Source organism: Balaenoptera physalus (assembly GCF_965194825.1).
Source record: "Balaenoptera physalus genome assembly, chromosome: 3".
Lineage (NCBI taxonomy): Eukaryota > Metazoa > Chordata > Mammalia > Artiodactyla > Balaenopteridae > Balaenoptera > Balaenoptera physalus.
Window position 1 is genome coordinate 88,383,729 of NC_138890.1, and position 20,930 is coordinate 88,404,658.

The 20,930-nt window shown below is 33.6% G+C and overlaps 1 protein-coding gene across 3 annotated transcripts in view; it reads left to right on the forward strand.

The window, feature by feature from the left end:
• PJA2 (praja ring finger ubiquitin ligase 2) overlaps nucleotides 1-20,930 on the forward strand; it is a 78,150-nt gene that overhangs the window by 37,037 nt on the left and 20,183 nt on the right. For all 3 annotated transcript variants that reach the window (XM_082455772.1, XM_082455770.1, XM_082455771.1), the window contains exons 5-6: nucleotides 3,823-4,008; nucleotides 15,585-15,770. In XM_082455772.1, coding sequence (XP_082311898.1) covers nucleotides 3,823-4,008; nucleotides 15,585-15,770 — 372 coding nt within the window. The remainder of the gene's footprint in view (nucleotides 1-3,822; nucleotides 4,009-15,584; nucleotides 15,771-20,930) is intronic.

Sequence of the window (20,930 nt, forward strand, 5' to 3'; positions counted from 1 at the left end):
GATTTGTAGTTTCCTCTGGCTAGCCCTCTGAGCCAGTTTGGACTTTTAGAGCTACAAATTAGTAATAGACATTAAGTTTGAAATTTGTCATAGATAATAATGTTCAGAATGAAATATTAATCGGAAATTATTGATATATTACTTTTACTTATATCACAAATGTGTATTAATTTCTGGGGAACATACTTTAAAGACGATTAATTGTTGGCCCTTTTTAAATAAACTGATATCACTGAAAGTTCTCTATGTAAAGTCGTTCGATAGCACAGTCTTAGTTAACTTCCAAGAGCTTACAGGTACTTCACAATTCAGACAGATCTCCTTAGATGCTTTTCTGGGAAAAGGAACTGTGATTTTGCACTTAGAAAAATACTTCTAAATGCAGTGTTAAAGAAGCAGCTGCACTTGAGTGGTTTAGACTGAACGAATAAGAAGGCTAGTCCATGAATTAATTGAAAAACAAAAGAAGCAGTGTTGTAGAGGAAGGTCTTGAAAGAGTGATCTGGTCCTGAAATGGGAAAAAAGGTGAAGTGATTGTGAAGACATTCTTGGTGGTGGGAGGAATAGTTGTGATAAAAATTCGTATTTGGAGGACAGCATTTGGAATAGAGCATATTGGAAGGAAAGAGTTGGATGTAAGGATGTACTGATAACTGGGATCAGCTGTAGTAAATCATAAGTGCCATTCGAAGTTCAAACTTTTTTTTTCCTGTAGGCCAGTATTTTTTAAAGTGGGTAAAATAAAGTGGCACACAGACAAGTGTTTTTAATTTTTATCATTATATATTTATATTAATGTGAATCAAAAAAAATTTAGCTAGCACATCAAATTTGGAACTTTATGGATGAAACCCCTGGGAGGATTTCAATAAATCCTTTTTAAGTATATCAAATCGTAATCAACTATATAACCAATATTCCTTTTATTCTCCCAAAGTCATCAACAACAACAAAAAAGTTGTCCTGACATTTTTATCTTTGGTAAGGTTTTTTACCTTTTAAGCAAGGTTAAGGCCTAGGGACAGAAAAACTCTGCAAAAAAACCTCAAGTACTATAAGAAGTGGTCAGGAGATAGCACACCTCTCTTCAGAACAATTAGGCCTAAGGTTAAAATGTGCTGGCATGGCTGAAAGTTTCTTTTAAACTCAAGATCTTGTCCTCAAACAGTTATTAAAGAGATAACTAAAATATATTTGAGTGAAAAAAAAACTGTTGTTTAAAAAGAAGATTTGATAATAGTTGCTGATGACATTATTTACTAAGCACTGTTAGAATGTTGTCTATATATTAACTCATTTATTCCTCAAATGAACTCAGTGAGATAGTGGATACTATTATATTTACCTGATAGGTGAGGCAATAAAGGTACAGAGAGGTTAAGTAACTTTTTCACAGCTAATAACTGGTGCTTTCAAATCCAGGTCAGCTGACTCCAGAACCATTGTTCTCAACTGCTGTACCTTAAGACACAGTGTTAATGTACAGCTGTAGCAAAAATTGTGAGGACTGTAGGCAAATGGCTTAAGTTTATGAAATGCAGCTTTAGTAGAGAGGAACTGTTGAAGATTTTTGGAGTAATGTTATAAATGTACTGTTTGATATAAATGGAAGTGATAGGGATATTGAGAATGCGTTCTTTAAGTGAGTTGAGGGAGTTGGGATTAAGTTTAGGGACACCAGTTAATAATTGATTGTCTCAATCTAGGTTTGGAGAAAAGCACTTGAACCAAGGTTTTTTAGGGGAAATGGAGAACAAGGAGCTAGGATATAAGAGCCATTGAACAGAAAGAATGGAAAGTACAAAAGGACTTAAATGTGGGGACTTTGTGAAGTCACAGATATGTGGTTTCCAGCTTAAGGGCACGATAATACCATTAGATAGAATATCAAGAAAGGGACTTAAATGGCAGATGAATTTTGTTATAAAAATACAATTTTTAAAAGGAGGCTGAAAATCTAAAAATGTTTGGTGGGCAGTTAGTGGTTATGAAAGCTTAGTATGGTGATCAGGGCTGGGGATATATATTTAAAAGTTATCTACTTCGAGGTGAGTGTTATGTGTAATGAGTAATAATGATGTAGGCCAGGGGTCTGCAAACTTTCTTAAGGGGCCAGATAGTAAATATTTTAGGTTTTGCTAACTAAGAGGCAAAATCCAATATAAATAGGTAAAAAAAAACATTTTTAGCTCACATACCATAAAACAAACAAACAAACAAAACAGGCAGCAGGGCCAGATTTGGCTAAAAGGCTATAGTTTGCCAGTCCTTAACATAAGCTTCTTAAATATGTTGACTGTTTATCATAGACATTCTTTTTCTATTGAAATTTGGAGATATTCCATCAGTTATTTCATTAATTCAGAAAAGTTCAGAAGTTTCATATGTTATCTTTCTGGACAGGATCAATCTCTGAGAGAAATGTTTAAAAACTGAAATTCGCTTTTAAGTAAGGATGTTAAAAATTGCCAGAAATTAATCCAGAAATCCAACCCTACTTCTTAAAAACATTTCAGAACTGGAGTTGGTAATTTAGCTGTGAATTTGAGAAGCTTCATAGTCAAGGAAAGTTAGCTCAGTAAGCTCCTTTAAAACTATTTTCTGTGTTAGATTTTGACACTGATACAAGTCTGGAAATGATTTACTTGATCTTAGATTATTCTTTGGGTCACAGAAAATTTTACAGAATATAAGCAGTTTTGGCTCACACCCAGTGAAGGAACACCTTTTATTTGCTATGCCAGGGCTATGTTCTATTTCTTCTCCAGGATGTTTGGGCCCTGAAAATTGGAAGTTGATTTTATTTTTTTTACTTCTGCTAATTTCTCAGAGCTCAGATTAATGCTGCTCTTTGTTAATTGCATCTTGATCTCTTGGGTTTATCTGCCTGGAGAAGGAGACAATACCAATTATCACTTCCTTTCAAAAAAGTAAATTAAATTTTGTTATTTTTGGGTTTCTTAAAAGTCAGTGCACAAAAGGTAATATCTTTAAGAGAATTCTTGACCAGAATGGTTGATATGGTTAGAAAAAGCATTTAAGATTTATTTTCAACACTGTTAAGTAATATTTTACCTTCTGGTAATATAAGATGTCTGATGCTTTGCGAGTTGTTGAATGTAACCAAATTAACCAAAGTTAAATACGTATACTATCTAAAAGTAATTCTTCGGAGATTTTTTTATTAACCCTTTTATCACACTTTTTCATTCCTTATCTAAATATTCTCTTGAGTTGAAATTTATTTTGTGTTCACAGTCCTACCAAAGGACTTCAGTAACGATTTGTCAGTGCTGCTTTTTATGAATTGAATCTCTCTCCATTGTAAAGTGTTTTTTGTAAAAGGAAGAGAAAAGTAAGCTTTTAAAACATGGTAATAGTGAAAATTTATTCATAGAGGATATGATATCAGTTGTCAGTATGTAATTAGAAAGTTGTTTTAAGTCAGGTGAGTAATAACTCTATTATTTATTCCAGATAGCATTTAATCTGGCATTACCAAATAAATTACTGAAAATTTTGTGTAGAAGTATGTCTAAAATATAAAGAACCTGTGTCTAAGCACCACGGAATTAGTTACTTTAATGAAGAAAATAATAAATTGATAATTTCATAACTTGCCATATGCTATATTCATTTGAAAAAGTTACATTCTGCTGAATATTTATCTCTGTATTTATTTGTAAAATATGTTAAAATTTAATTGGCACCTCATGAAACATGTAGAGCATCAGTACTCCACTCTCTACCATGATGGCTGGTTAACACTCCAAATGATAAATGCACTTGTAATGACAGTATATTTCTGTTCTAAATTTGCAGTTCAGAATGCAGTGACGGAGAATGGTCTGCCTCTTTGCCTCATCGATTTTCTGGTACGGAAAAAGACCAGTCCTCAAGTGATGAAAGCTGGGAGACTCTGCCAGGAAAAGATGAGAATGAACCTGAACTACAAAGTGATAGCAGTGGTCCCGAAGAGGAAAACCAAGAATTATCTCTTCAGGAAGGGTATGTTAACAGTAAGAGTTGTTATTTTTATGCATACTGCACAAGAGTGTTATGCATCACATTCAGATGTTGGATATGGTATTATAATTGCATTTACAAGCCCTATGTAGGACCAGTAGATCCTGCTGAATTTTGTTATGCTTTCGGTATTTTCCAAAGAACAATTAAATTGAAAATACTGGTAATTACAGTGTCTTGTCTTAGATACAGTATGCGTTTCCATTTTGCTTTATTAAAGAAACCTTGGACATTTAAAAGATCATTTTGGTAAGTCAGGTATGAGTGAATCAGAGCTGCCATTGCTCTTCAGTGAAGATAATAGCAAGGGAGAAGGGAAGCCCTCAGAGGGAAATCAGTGATTTTTTCATGGAAATGCAGGCAGTTGTAAAAGTTGAAGTATTAATATTTCTCTCTAATTGCATTGGATGATATCTCCAGAAATTAGTGGTTGATGATATATATCTTTGTCTTTTCCTAACTTTAATGGGAATGCTCTAGTGCAGGGCTTGTCAAATTTATATTACGAAGGGCCAAATAGTAAATATTTACAGCTTTGTGTGTCAGTCTCTGTTGGAGCTACTCAGTTCTACTGTTATAGTGTAAAAGTAGCCATAGACAGTATGTAAATGAATGGGTGTAACTGTCTTCCAGCAAAATTTTATTTATAAAACCAGGTGGCAAGCTGGAAATAACCTGTGGGCCATAGTTTACCAGCCCTTGCTCTGCTAGTATTTCCCTAGTAAGAATGATTCTGGGTTTTAGGTTGATTTCATACATATACAAACACATATGCACAATTTTTTTTGTCTTAAATCACACTAGGGAAATTTAAAAAAAAATTTTTTTTTAATTGGGGTATCGTTGCTTTACAATGTTGTGTTAGTTTCTGCTGTACAGCAAAGTGAATCAGCTATATGTATACATATATCCCCTCTTTTTCTGGATTTTCTTGCCATTTAGGTCACCACAGAGCATTGAGTAGAGTTCCCTATGCTATACAGCAGGTTCTCATTAGTTACCTATTCTATACATATTAGTGTATATATGTCAATCCCAATCACACTAAGGAAATTTTACCCTGTTTGTATTTTATAGGTTTCTGGCAAGAATGTTTGTTGAATTTTATTAAACTCTTGTTAGCACCAATGGAAATGATATAATGATTTTTTACTTTTGGCCTAATGGTCATGAGCAATTATTTTGTTACTAGATTTCCTAATATTCAACCACTCTTACTTCTATTTAATTAACCCAACATGATCACATAGTCATGGTTTATTGTTGTTTTAATGAGCTGCTAGATTCTGTTTGCTAATATTTTACATAGGATTTTTATATTGAGACCTGTAAGTATGAATTGTCTCTAGCTGTGTTCTGTTTGGGTTTTGTGTTTTTTTAAATTTTTTTTCTTGATAAGTTTGATACTCGCTTTGCTAAAAGACCATATATATATATATATTCTCTGTGTGTGTGTGTGTGTGTGTGTGTGTGTGTGTGTATCTTTTGGTGTTTAAATAGCTATTTATTCCTTTAAAGGCTGTTAGTATTTGCTTGTGAAACCTTCTAGGCTTGGTGTTTTGTTACGAGGGAGTATTTCTTTGATAATTAAATTTTTTTTCTATGATAATTGGTTCTAATTTACTCTCTCAAGGGACCTATTTTGGTAAATATGTTTTCTTAGGAAAAAACTATTTCAACTTGGACATTAAAATTTTTACTTCTCAAAAAGTATAAATTTCCAGTTTCAGATTACTTCTGTAAGAAACTCCGGAAATAAAGCATATTAGAAAATTTGTAAAGAAAGAAATGTAAGAACATAATTAGTTTTGATAGTGGTAGGTTGAGGTGGCATTTTTTTCCTCTTCCTAACTTTATGTTTGATCATCTCTAATCACTGTTAGTTAGTTTACTAAGTTTTATTAAATTTTTCATATGTAATTTGTGATAGTAACTATTCATGCAACAAATATTTATTGAGCATATAGTATGTGCCAAGCATGGTACTGGATCCTGGGATTATATCAGTGCACAAGACAAATAAGATTCTCCCATGAAGTTTACATTATGGTGGGAGAGGCAGGTAATAAACAAGATACAAATATGATAAATTACAAACTGGTAATTACTGTGAAGGGAATAGAACACTAATGTGATAAAGTAAACTGACAGGGGCTTACATTAATTAAAGTGATCAGGGAGGACTTCTCTTAGGAATTGACTTTTGAGCTGATGTCTAAAAGATGAGAATTAGCAGTTAGTTGAAGGAGAGCTTTCTAGGCAAAAAGAAAGATGAGAGCAGAGGTACTGAAAAGGAAAGGGCTTGGCATGTAAGAAGGTAGTGGGGCTGAAGCAGATGAGTGGAAAGAATAGTAATATGAGATGAAGTTGGCAGGAACCAGACTATGCAGGACATGTAGCATCTGGAATTTATTCAGAGAGCAGTGAAATTTTAAGTGGGGAATTAACTGATTTGACACACATTTTTAAAAGATCACTCTAACAGCTTTGTGGAGATCGAATTGGAAAGGGACTAAAGTGAAAAAGAGGATGAGAGTGGATTAGGCTGTGAGGGGATGGTAGTGAGAATTTAAAAAGGTTTGAGAATATTTTTGAGTTATAAATGTTAGGAAAGATTGGGTGTGATATGAGGGAGAAATCAGTTATGCCTAGGTTTTTTGGTTGGAGCATTGGGTAGATATTAATGTTGTTGACTGAGATGAGGAAGCCTGAGGAGAGGACTGGGAAGTAGGAACTCCTTTTTGAAATTTTAAGTGCCAGTTAGACATGCATTGTAGATGGCAGGAGGCACTTGGATATTTAACTTACAAGTTTAAGGAAAGTATCCTGAATTGTAGTTAGATGTACAGGTATATGTATAAACAGAAACACATTTGAAAATCATCAGCTACTTGCATTGATATCCCACAATAATAAAACCGGTAATTTGATTTAAAAAAAAATAGAAGTCAAGTGGTGAGGGGGACAGAACTAAAATGCTGGACAGCAGTAGTATTTCAGTTGATGGGAGAAGATGATGGGGGAAGATCAGAGTTGAAGTGTATAGTTTGGGAGAGGTCTGAAAGTTAACTGTTGACATAAGTTAAATTTGTATGGTAAAATTTCAAGGGTAACAACTACAAGAATAAATACAGAGTATATGTATTGGAAACCAGTAGAAGAGGAAAAAAGGAATTTAAGACATGGAAAAATAACATTTAAAGTCAATCCAAATAACAGTAAAAAAATAAAAAGGAAGAAAAAGCATAAAAAAGGGAAGAAAAATAGAGATGAAAAAAGCAGGATGTAAGAAAAAGTCCTGTAATAAATATAAATTGCTTACTCTCTGCTTGTGAAAGAAAAGCTACAAATCAGTTGGATTTTTTTAAAGTTAAATGCTGTTTACAAAAGACACACTTAAAGCATTAATATACAGAAAGATTGAAAGTAAAAGGGCAGAAAATGATATTTCAGGGAAACACTAACCAAAAGAAAATGGACTAATTATACTAACATTAGCAATTTAGACTTAAAGACAGAAAAAGCATTAATGGGGAGAGTGAAGGTCACTATGTAGTAAGTCCAATTTACTAGTAAAATGTAGCAGTTTTAAACTTGAATGCACAGACTTAAAATATATACATCAAAATTTAACCAAACTAGAGAATATTGACAGATTTTCTGTCATATTAGAAAATTTTTAAATACCTTTCTCAATTAATAATTCATGGATATAAAAAATTAATTGCAGATTTGAACAACTTAAGTATGCTTTAATGAACACTGCATGCTGTGGAATACACAAACACAAAAACTGAACATGTACTAGACTGCAAAGTACAGGTTAACACATTTCAAAGAATCAATATCCTGGAGACCATTTTCTCTGACCACAGTGCAATTAATTTAGAAATAAATAATACAAATATAAATTCTTAATATATAAATATACTTTATATGTATATAAAACCCTCCATGCATTTTAAATTATCCATCCTTTTAAAAAAGCAGTAGGACAAAGAAGAAATCATACTAGAAGTTTAAAATGCTCACCAACTCAATGATAATGGAAATACCACCAATCAAAATCTGTGGAATTGCAATGAAATTGATATTTAAAGGGAAATTTATCTTTATAAATGCTTATGTTAGAAAAGAACAAAAGCTGAAAATGGAGTAGCTATGCATTTAACTTAAAAAATAAGAAAGGAATATTAGAATCAACAAAGAAACTAAGGAGATAATTAGAATTAGGGACGATAAGAACAAAAATCAATAAATCAGAAAACAGTTACGATGGAATCAAAGAAATCAGAAGCTGATACTTTGAAAAGATTAAGAAAAAGAGACATTCTACTTGATAGTGAACAGGAAAATAAAGATGACACAAATAAATAATACTGAAATACAAAAGTGGACACAGCTGCAAACACAATAAAGTGTGTATAGACTTTTTAAAAAGAGTTAACTATGAACTTTTTACCAGTAAATTTGAAAACTTAGAAGAAGTTGACAAATTCCTAGAAAAATAGAATTCACCAAAACTCACTCAAGAAGAAATAGGAAACCTAAATAATATGATAACTATTACAGATACATAATCAGTGGTTTAAAATCTTCCCATGGAGAAAAAAACTGATCCAGGTGATTTTAGAGCTGAATTCTCTTAAACTAAACTTTCAAGGATCGTATCACACTACCTTTCAAGAGAATGGAAAAAGAACTATTTCTCCAAGTCATTCAAATAAGACCAATACAACCCTAATACCAAAAGAGTTTGTGAAGAAAATTATAAACGTATTTCGTTCATTAAAATACACATCAAAATCTTAAACAGAATTATTAGAAATCTGAATTTGTAAGTGTATTATTTTTAACAGATAAAACTCAGTTACCAATCTGAGTTTATTCCAGATACGCAAAAGTAGTTTCACATTGAATACCTGTAAATGTCATCACCAAATCATTAGCAAAATACAGGAGAAAATTCATATGATAAATTCTGTAGATGCAAGGGAAGAAATCACTTAGTAATGTTCAGTGCCTTCTTATGATAAAAATTCAGAACCTAAGATCAGAACAGAATTTCCTTGCCCTCATAAAAACTATCTAAAAAAAAAATAGAAATCATTTCAATAAGGAAGCATTAAAAAAAATTCCCCCTTAAGATCAGGAGCAAGACAAGTTGCACCATTTCTGTAGCCATTGCGGGGGGAAGTATTAGCATGGCAGGATGGGAGAATAATAAAAGGCAGAAAAATAAAAGAAGATGTAAAGGAAGAGACCGAAAAGGAAAGAACCAAACTAGGAAAATATATTTATAGTATAAAGTCTTAATGTGCAGAATGTATAAAGAACTCCTAGACATCAGTAAGAAAAACTTACAGTCTGATTGCAAAATCATCAAAACATTGAGCAGGTAATTCAATGAAGAGGAAATATTAATGGTGAATAAAAATATCAAAAGATTCTTACTTAGATCATTAGTAATCAGGGGAGTGTACATTAAGATTACGAGGAGGTATCATCTTTTGCCCACCCATCAGATTAGCAAATATTAAGAAATATGACAATGTCAGGTGTTTTGGAGGATATAAATCAATTCTTACACACTGCTTGTTGAGGTGGATATTACCCAAGAATTAATAAGAGAAAAATTAGTGGCATATTCGTACATGGAGTATTACACAGCAATGGTAATGAATGAGCCACAGCTATGTGCAAAAACATGGATGAACCTTACAGGTAGAATGTTGAGTGAGAACAAGCATTCCTGGGAAAATGTGCATGATACCTATTTCATAAAGCTTAAAAACAAGCAGTAGTAAATATCTTGTTTAAGTATGCAAAAATAGTGAAAACATCTTTCAAAAAGCAATGGAGGTGGGGCTTCCCTGGTGGCACAGTGGTGCAGAATCCGCCTGCCAGTGCAGGGGACACGGGTTCAATCCCTGGTCCAGGAGGATCCCATGAGCCGTGGAGCAGCTGGGCCCGTGCGCTGCAACTGCTGAGCCTGCGCTCTAGAGCCAGCGAGCCACAACTACTGAGCCCACGTGCCACAACTGAGGCCCTCACGCCTGAAGCCCCTGCTCTGCAACAAGAGAAGCCACCACAATGAGAAGCCCGTGCACTGCAATGAAGAGTGGCCCCTGCTCGCTGCAACTAGAGAAAGCCCGCGTGCACAGCAACGAAGACCCAATGCAGCCAAAAATTTAAAAAATAATAATAATAAATATTTTTAAAAATTGAAAAAGAAAAATAGCAATAGAGGGACTTCCCTGGTTGGGGAACTAGGATCCCACATGCCACAGGGCAGCTAACCCAGCACACCACAACTAGAGAGCCCATGTGCCACAACAAAAGATCCCGCGTGCTGCAACCAAGACCTGACACGGCCAAAAAAAATGAATAAATATTTAAAAAAAGAAAAAGTCAGTGGAATGACAACAGCATCAACAAGATAGTACTTTGCTCTGTGGTCAGGCCAAGGGGATAGGAAAAGTGTAGAAAACAAGGTATATGCTAGTCAGTGGTAACATTCTAGTTCCTGGCTTAGGTGGTGGGTTTATGAATGTTCAGTATAGTATGCTTTATAACTAAAATAGATTGTATATATTTTGCATTTGAAAAAAAAGGAATTAAAAAATAAAGGGAATTGAAGGTGAGAAAATGGAGATACCCAATTCTTTACTAAAGTGGAGGGATTACAGGTGGATTTGGGGCCTAGAAAAGTGTTGTTCTCACCCCTAAAAACCTACAAGCATGATTGTTTGCTTGTAGAATGTTCAAGAAGAAAGTAACTAACTGATAATTATAGCAAAGATAAAGTTCTTGAGAAGATGAGAAGATGAGAAGGGATCCAGAGCTCAGGGAGAGGGTCTATAGGAGCAGAGACTCCTCCATTGTAACTAGTGGGAAAGTAACAGGTAGGTACAAGTGTAGGTGAGTCTGTGGATTTGCTGCTGGGAAGAAAAGATGAGTCTCGAGTGACTTCAGTATTCTCATTGTTACTAGATGTTGAGAGATGGGGAGGATAGGAAGGTGAAATTTAAGAAGAAAAAGGTGGGAAATGGGCTTTCAGAGAACCAGGCAACAAACTTCCTAGGTAGACACTTAGTAATTGCTGGACAGTATTAAGTGTCCATTTGAGATTTATGTTTTTGAATTTAAAGTTAAATTTGAGACATCACACTTTTGTATTTTTCTTTAGGCTTTTCCAGCTGTTCTGGTGACTTTACAAACTTTTAATGTAAATACTCTTAACATTTTTTAGTAAAAGTTTAATAATAAAATTTTTCTATTAATCAATGCTAAATATATTAGAATAAAGAAACAATTCTTCAAATTAAATGCTGGGAATCCATCTTTGCAACTGGATGCCGTGGAATCCATGCAAAGGATTTGCAACAGTGTACCCTTGATTTTGTAAGCTGTAATTCCCTTTAGGCTTTTTTAACTCTTAAGTCAAATTTCATTTACTTTCCTCTGTACTTTACCTCCACGATAGGGATTAGAAATCTTAAACATTTGCTATACAATTAGAATTATTAAAAATGAGCTTAGGGCTTCCCTGGTGGCGCAGTGGTTGAGAATCTGCCTGCCAATGCAGGGGACACGGGTTCGAGCCCTGGTCTGGGAAGATCCCACATGCCATGGAGCAAATGGGCCCGTGAGCCACAATTACTGAGCCTGCGCGTCTGGAGCCTGTGCTCCGCAACAAGAGAGGCCGCGATAGTGAGAGGCCTGCGCACTGTGATGAAGAGTGGCCCCCGCTTGCCACAACTAGAGGAAGCCCTCGCACAGAAACGAAGATCCAACACAGCCATAAATAAATAAATAAAGCAGACCTAGTATAGTGTAATTTTAAAAAAAAAAGAGCTTATATCTAAAGCTTAGCAAGTACTTAAATGTATGTGTGTCTTGAGTTATAAAATGAAAACCGGTTAGTTAAATACCATTTAACTAGGAATGTTTATTCTCTCCAGAATTTTATAAAATAAATTTCTTATAATATAGCTATATTATTTTATGAAAGCCTTAGCCCTTTAAAATGTTGGTATTAACCTGAAGATTTAATATTCTGTGCTGTTTTTAATGGATACTCAAATTGCTGATTTTATTAGCTAAAGGAAGCCACTCAGATTTGTAAAATCAGAGTAGTTAGTGTTTTCAGGGATTTAAGTTGATTTGTCTGCCTTTCATTTTCTTCATTTCTCAGGAAATTCTATGATGCAAGATTATATAATAGCATATTTTAAAACTTTTTAATGAAAATTTCTTTAAGATACCCAAATAGTATTAGTTTATTGGTATATCTTAATACTTTTAATATTGCTATTCCAGTAATGTTATTAAATTTAGTTTCTGTTATTGAAGAATAGAGATCTTTAATCATGAAGCATAAATCATAAAGGGAGCAGCAGTCTATTTATCTGAAGCTTTGAAGTAACAGTATAGCCTGTAATTAAGAGAATATCATGTGGGTGGTCTTCTAGGATTTTCACTGGAAGTAGGTTGTGCAGATACCTGATGGGGCATTTTTGTCTTCCTGTTACGGCAGCAGCATTCATTTCCTCCAAACTGTGCTGAAATTGCTCAAAAGGAAAGAACAGATTGGCAATTTCCCTTCCCAGGTGAAATACTTGTGACGTTGGTAGTAGTGGCGGTAGGGCTTCTGCATCTTCCATCTACTGGGTTACTTTTTTAGACTTGACCATTTGGAGGTATGATTAGATAATATGTCTTTTTAAGTCTCATAAATTACTGTGTAACATTGTAATGACATTTTGTTGATTTTTGAATTACCAAAATGAAGAAAGGGACTTGGAGGTCTAAATTTTTGTGAATGTGTTACATATGGTGTGTGTGTGGTATGGGCATATGTGTATATATATATATAGGGAGGAAGAAAACAGAGATTGCTGAAATGTTTTCAAGATTTTTTAAGCATCTAAACTTACATTATATACTTACATTCCCATGGGGATATTTGTTTCTCTTGTTAGCTACACAAAATAAAAGATACTCTTGACCCTATTGTTCAGAATCTCTTTTTTTTGTTTAAAAAAAGATCAAAATTCCTTTTGTTATACTATCAAGCCAACTCTGGCCCAGCACATGGCTACTCTTCTAGCCTGGTAGGTTTTGTGTTAAATGGTGAATGAACTTTATGTAACATGTTGAAAGCATATGCTACACAGCACTTATTTTCTGTTTCTGTAACTGTGTTATAATGAGTCGTGAAAGACAATCAAATGTTTAAGCAAAATATGTAGCCAAGAATTGTTTATATAGTAAAAGAGTATTAATGACATTATTGTTTATTGATTCAGAATTATTTCTTATTTTAGTTTTCTTCTTTGAATTTAAAAAAACTCATAAATTAATGTTTACTTCTTATACTGAATCATTTTTACCAGTGTATTTGAGTTTTATGTTATGTATCTGAAGTACAGAGTAACAGAGTCATTTTGATGGCTGTATAATAGGAAACAGAAATGTATTTAGAAATAACATTAGAAATACCAGGCATTTCCAAGGACTATTCTGGACTTTATCTCTAAATTATTCAACTTTTAAAAGATTATTTTTCAAGGATTTATTATTACATTTGCAACACAGAGAGAGAGTACCTATGATGTGTCAAGCACTTGTTACAGGAAGTGAGGCTACAATGATGAGAGACAACATTGTATGCCCTTGAGAGGTTCCTAGTCTAGGAGAAGACAAGTGAGTCACCAGAAGAGTTACAGTACAGTGTGGCAAGTACTCTCATAAAGGTGTGAAGAGAGATGTGCTGCTTAGGAATTTTTAGTTTGATTTTGTATTTTAACACCATTTGAGGCTTAATTTTTCATTGGACCTAATTATTATGCACAAAAAGAAAGCATCTACTATCTTTATGTATTAGACATTAAAAATTTAACAAAATAAGCACATTTTGTTATGCTAATTTCTCTGATTTTACGAGACTAAATCTTATAAATGTGTTATTCTGAAGTGTAGTTTAGGATCTGAAATTAAAGAAACATTTATGAATTTAGCTATACAAAGAGATACTGTTTCTTTGTATTTAAAATGTGTTGATTCTTGTATGTGGGCATTATCTGCATCTCTTTCATAAGTATTTTTATCCAAGTTAAATTTGCACATTATAATGAATAGAATTCTAATTAGAGTTGTTCTTCAAGTTGAAATACATAAATTGTTGTATAACATTATTTCTCATCTTAAAACCCAAACTAAAATTAAACTTTACCAAGACTATAATATTTAACCTCCTTTTAATATAGTAAAAGGTATTTTTTTGTTAAATAAAATGAAAAAGAAAATCCTACCAGTATAATTTATTTATAAATGTTCATTGCAGCCTTGAAATACCTTTTTTTTCTTATATATTATAATTATTAATATTTCTCAATTTGGTCTTTGTGTCCAGATTTTTGGTGTTTTGACTTTTCTGTAAGTGTTTTCTTTAATGTGTATGTTGTGAAATTTAACAATCTGTTTATCTTTGGCTTCAAGGTTTTGCATAATGTTTAAAATGACACTGAGATTTTTGTAAAAATATCTCTCCTGATTCTTCTAGTACTTTTTTTGTTTAGTGGTGTTGAGGATGGACATGCATTTTTTAAAAGTAGATCCGGAATTTATTTAAGGCTAAATAATGACATAGAGATTTAACTCCTTCCAGGTGGATACCCAGTTGTCTCAATATCATTTATCGAGTGATCCTTTTCCTTATAGTTTTGAAATACTTCTTTCATCTTTCTTATTTTCTTTATTGATTTCTCTGTCCCTGTTTCTGTGAGCTTATTTTCTAGTGGGAGAATGACTAACAGTAAACAAATAAGAAAATGATAAGTAAAAGTAAGTTCTGTAATGAAAACAAGAAGAATGACATAGAGTCAGTGACTGGTGGTCTACTTAAAATGAGTGGTCAAGACAGGCTTCCCTGAAAGAAGTGACATTTACTCTGAAAACCAAGGAAAGAGGCTGTGCAAAACTCTGGTGAAAGTACATTTCAGGTAGAGGAAATGGCCCCAAGGTGAATGACCTCCATGTGCTCCAAGAGAAGAAAGAATAGTAGGAGTATAGTAAATGCGGGATGGGGGAAGAGTGGTGAGGAACATAGGAAGAGTTGGAAAAGAGGGCTGAGGAGAAAGCATGTATTATGTAGAGATTTGTAGGCCGGGCTGAGCACTTAGGTTTTATTTTAACTGTGAAGATCAGGGCTCAAGATCAGGGCTTAAAGATTCAGATTGTCTAGGATGAGTTTTTCTTATTTTTCTCCTCCAAAAGAGGAAATACAGCAACATAGATAATATGTATATCAAATAAATAGGTTATTATGTAATTAGGAGCTATTTCTATATACATATGACCCTATAACAAATTTGCTTCCCTTTTAAATAATTTTACATTTTAAAGAAAACAGATTTTTAGAATCATCTAAGTACCAAGAATTTAGAACTCAAAGAATAAAGTATCTACTTGCACTAAATAGAACTCTTTAAAGAAAATATTTATGATGTGTTTTAAAAATAATATTTTTTCTTCCATTAAAATGTTTGTATTAGGGAACAGACATCCTTGGAAGAAGGAGAAATTCCTTGGTTGCAGTACAATGAAGTCAATGAAAGCAGCAGTGATGAAGGAAATGAGCCTGCCAACGAATTTGCACAGCCAGAAGCTTTCATGTTGGATGGTAACAATAACCTTGAGGATGACTCCAGTGTGAGTGAGGACTTGGATGTAGACTGGAGGTATGTAGCACAGTGTGATTACCGTCCTTAATTGATCATTGAGTAGAATTTGTTTTTGATTCTGAATTATGAAAACTGAATCTCTGACAGTCAGCTAAGAAATATCTGTTTTCTCATCTGTCAGTCTTCCTCTCCCTCAAAGCTCATTTCAGATGTCGCTTCCTACGTGAACTTCTTTCTTACTCCAGTCAGTGACCTCTTCCTTCTTTGACCGTTAGCTCTATGGAAGCTCACCTTATATCCTAGTTATTTATACACTTAATGGTTTGAGGTTTCCGACTTTTAAATTTGGCTTTTTAAAAAAAATTTTTTTATACAACAAATACATGTCATGTATCCCAATCTCCTTAATATAACACTTAGTATAATCCTTTAAAAATAAAAAGTCCATGATGAATACTACCTGAAGAATTTCAAAACCTGTGATTGAATCATAAGACGATAGTTTTCCTTCTCCATATGCAAAATATGGAAAATATAATTGTACCTTCCCAGAGATGTTGAATGTATTAAATTTACTTTATGCTGACAAAGAACAGTGAGCTTCAAATAAAAGTAACATATAAATTAAATGGATTATAGAATTGTTATGGCTCATGATATAATGATCAGAATTTAACTGTTTTGGTTTATAAACTTGGACTTATTTTTCAAGTGTGCAGTAACCCTCTGGAAGCAGCTAATTATTGAGATGTAGAGGGAATGTTCCAACTAATCCCTTTTTGTTACTTTTTCTGGAAAAATCATGACTTGGTACTACTCTTGTTTTCATCTCTGCACAGATATATTTTTAAGAATTTGTCTTGTTTTTCCAGTTAAAATTCCATTACAGAAAATTTAGAAAAATAAAGGTAAGAAAAACTCATTCATACCCCTGGTAACCCTGCCGGTTTCTAGAACTTATGTTTTTAAGGCCTGCTTTGTGTCTTCACTTTCTCTTTCTGAGTGTTTAGTTACTTCTTTGTACTTCTCCAGATTGTTCCAGACATGAAACTCAGCATCTCCATGAATTCCTCCTTACTGTTTCCTTTTCTCACTCCCCAGGGGAAGAAAAAAATTATATGTTCAGAGCAGACTCTTATTGACCATGTTGTGGAAGTAGAAGTGGGGTTTCCTCACAGCCACACAAACAATTTGTAATTCCATCCTAAATATTCTCCTCCAAAACCTATTTTCTCTCTTCCCAAACACTGTGGAAAATCAGTGGGTTCACCTAGTCCTAGTCTTGGTGATCTTGACACCCCCTTCATTTCTTCCCTCTTTTATGTCTGCCCATTCCCCTGTTACTGAACTCCTTGTTAATTCTGATGTCTTCTCTGATGACATTATACAAAGTCATTACAGTGCTCAGCAGGTGACAGAATTGCCTTTTTAGTGTCATCTATGTGTGTTGGGAGGCAGTTATGGTTTTACATGAGGAATTTTGTTCTTTTGCACATTTTTGAAATTTTATGAATATAATTTTTACGCTCCATTATATAGGTGCTCCATCCTATAGATGCACTAAAATTTAATTATTTCCACATTGAAATAGTGCAGCAAACTCCCCCCCTATAAAACTTGATCTGTACTTCAGTTTATTTCTTTAGGACAGATTAACAAGAGGTGACATTACTGAGATGTGTGATATTTTTTAAGATCTCGATGTATTGGATATATTTCTAAATAACTTTCAAAACAGGTTTCACATAAATTTTTTTTCTCCACTTGTTTTTGCAGTCCATTGGTCCCATCAGCTTTATTTTTTTTTCTTAATTTATTTTATTTATTTATTCTTGGCTGTGTTGGGTCTTCGTTGCTGCGTGTGGGCTTTTCTCTAGTTGTGGCAAGCGGGGGCTACTCTTCGTTGTGGCGCGCAGGCTTCTCATTGCAGTGTCTTCTCTAGTTACGGAGCACGGGCTCTAGGCATGCGGAGAGTGCAGGCTCAGTAGTTGTGGCGCACGGGCTTAGTTGCTCCACGGCATGTGGGATCTTCCCGGACCAGGGCTTGAACCCGTGTCCCCTGCATTGGCAGGCGGATTCTTAACCACTGTGCCACCAGGGAAGCCCTCACATAAAAATTTGAAGGTATAATCGAGGTCTTTATTGAACAAAATTTAGCTTAAATTTGAAAACTTCTGATTCATTGATGATCTTTCTGGATATGGCTATTGTATTAAGATTTTAGAGACATTGCTGATTGTTCCAAAATTTGGGGAGCTTCAAAGAACTTTTTTTTTTAATATGGAAAACAATTTAGCATTGATTTTAAGACAAAATTTTTGAAGGTTACTGTTCTGAATTTTGTCTAGATATGGCAACACCTCCTTATTTGCTTTTGTGCTACTCTATTCAATTTATGTGGTAATAGCTAAGTGTTGATAAGGTGAAAATGTGGTTTGATTTTCATATTAAAATAGCATGTCATTTTGACAACTACAAGGAAAAGCCATGACAAACAGCAGCAATGCTTATCTAAAGACAAAATTTGACACACTTTCTTTTCAGTTTTGCCACTGCTTAGGAAAAAAATTAAAGCCCTTTGGTTTTTTTATTTTAGCTTAAAGGAAAATGGAAAAAGTCCTCTATCAAAAGTTTGTTTATTTGTTTTGATTAAGTCACAGAAATATTGTAGAATAACCAGAGAATATTTCATAGATTGGTGTGGTAGGAGTTGATGTGGAGAAAACATAGATTTTGGATTTAGACATATCCCAAATGTACCATTTATTTATTCTTTGATAACAACTTAAGCTTTCTCTTGGTTAGAAATTGGGGTTATAATTATTATTTTTTAATAATTATTAACCTAATAAGAAATCAGGGTTGTAATAATTAACCTAATAAGATTGTGAGAAATTAATTCTTTGTGGATATAACCATGCTTTAATAATAGAATTTTTAAACTCTTTTGAAATTATTTCAGACTTACAGAAAAATAGCAAAAGTAGTACAGAAAATTCCCATATATCTCTAAGATTCCCTAAATGTTAACATTTACCACATTCGTGTTACCATTCTTTCTTTCCTTTCTTTATATTCATGATATTTTTTTTCTGACGCATTTATGTGTAAGTTGCAAACATGATGCCTCTTTACTCATAAATAGCCTAGAATGAATTTCATAAAAACAAGGATATTTTCTTATATAGCATAATAAAATTGTCAAAATGAGGAAATTAACACTGATACAGTACTATTATCTAATCTACAGACCTATTCAAATGTCTATAATTGTCCCACTAATGCCATTAGAGACATTTTTTTTGGTCCAATCCAAGACCACCATGTTAGTTAACATGTTTCTTTAGTTTCTTTTAATCTGGAATATTTCCTCAGTCTTCTTTGTCTTTTATAACTTTGACATTTTTAAAAGTACAGGCCATTTACTTTGTAGGATGTCCCTCAGGTTGGTTTTGTCCAGTGTCATAATTAGATTCGAGTTACACATTTTTAGTAGGAATATCATAGAAACAATGTTCTGTTCTTCTCAGTTCATATCAGAAGGCACATGGTGTCGAATTGTCCCATTACTGATGATGTTAATTCCGATCACTTGGTAAAGGTTTTATCTTTCAGATCTCATCACTGTACAGTTGCCATTTTTAGTTTTATATAGTGTCTAGTGGGAAGATAACCTGTTTCCTTTCAAACTATCAAGCTTCCATCTACTAGTTTTAGTGTCCTTGGTGATTGTTGTCTGAGACAGTTATGACCATGGTGTTTACCAAATGAATGATACTAGAATTTTTAATATTAGCTGATTATTCTTAAGTTACCAAATTACAACCAAATACCATGCTCTGAGTGTCTAGATTTGTGTTTAGCCCAGAGGAGAAAAGAATTATTGGGGGATAGTTGACTCCAATCATTTGAAGGAGTTTTCTGCAAAGGGAAAGTGGGCATAGTTTGTGTTGCTTCAGCAGGCAGAACTAGAGCACTTACTTCACATAAGTTTCAGACTTCTATTAGGGCTCTCCCATATTGCATGCTCCTGCTTAGAAAGCGGTAAGTTTTCCGCATGGAGGAAATGGTTCTACTGTTTCTTGAATGCCTACTCTGGTGCCATCTCTGTGCAAGGCACCTGTGTGCATCTACTCATTTAATTTGTTTTACAGATAAGGAAACAGTAACAGTTAAATAATATTTTCATACTGTTTAACTATGACTCAGTTAAATGTGACATTAAATTCCTATCTGACTCCAAGACTCTTCCTCTTTGCACTACATTTCACTGATAGGTGAATGAGTTCTAGTATTGCAGAGGAGGTTTATTCAGTAATCTTAGTTTTAATTCTAGTTCTAAAATCTGTGATTGTATGAAAATGTCTGTTCCTTTGTACCATGTGATGTCTGCTGATTTCTAGATACTACTAAGCTTTAATATATTCTTCATAGGAATACTTCTGTATCTCTGGGCAATAGATTTGTAATTTTAATGGTGGCACAAAGATTGACATCATAACTATTTTGAGCTAGCATGTGTAACTGGATTTTTCTGACTATGATATTCAGTTTCTGATAGAAATGCGGAAGTCAACAGAAGTTTTCCTTTAGGTAGACAAAATAAGCTCAGTTTTGGAAATCTGGGATTTGAGGTGGTAGGAGTTCATTGAGGTAAAGTGCCCCACAGAAAACTAAAAATGTAGCTCAAGAAGTCAAGAGGGATTTTGGAATTAGATAGAGGTTTAGGAATTATCTGTAGAAAGGATAATTGAAGGGGTGGACTTGAATGTAATTGCCAAGGGAACAAGATTTAGAAAGAAGAGGACTGAGGATATACTTATGTTTTCTGAATCTTGAAATACTTAGTATTTCCAAGACTAGAGAAAAAGGAGGAATCCGTATATATGTAGGCATGGAGGAAGAAGATAAGGACCAGATTAAGACATAATATTTTTCTTCAAGGGGCTTACAACCCTTCAGAAAAAAATAATAATAATAAAAATGAGCAGTTAGGAGCTAAATCTTTTTCAAACTGAATAATAAGGGAGGAGCCCTTGTTTTTAGAAGAATAGAAGAGAGATTAATGAGATAAACTTGAGAAAATACAACTTTCTTAAGCCTGAAGTAATTAAGCAGTACAAGATAAGAGAAGAAAAAGAGGCTTTGACCAATGATAGAGTTAAAATAAATGCAGTATTCTTAATATGTTCTCACCTAAATTTAGATTGGAAACTA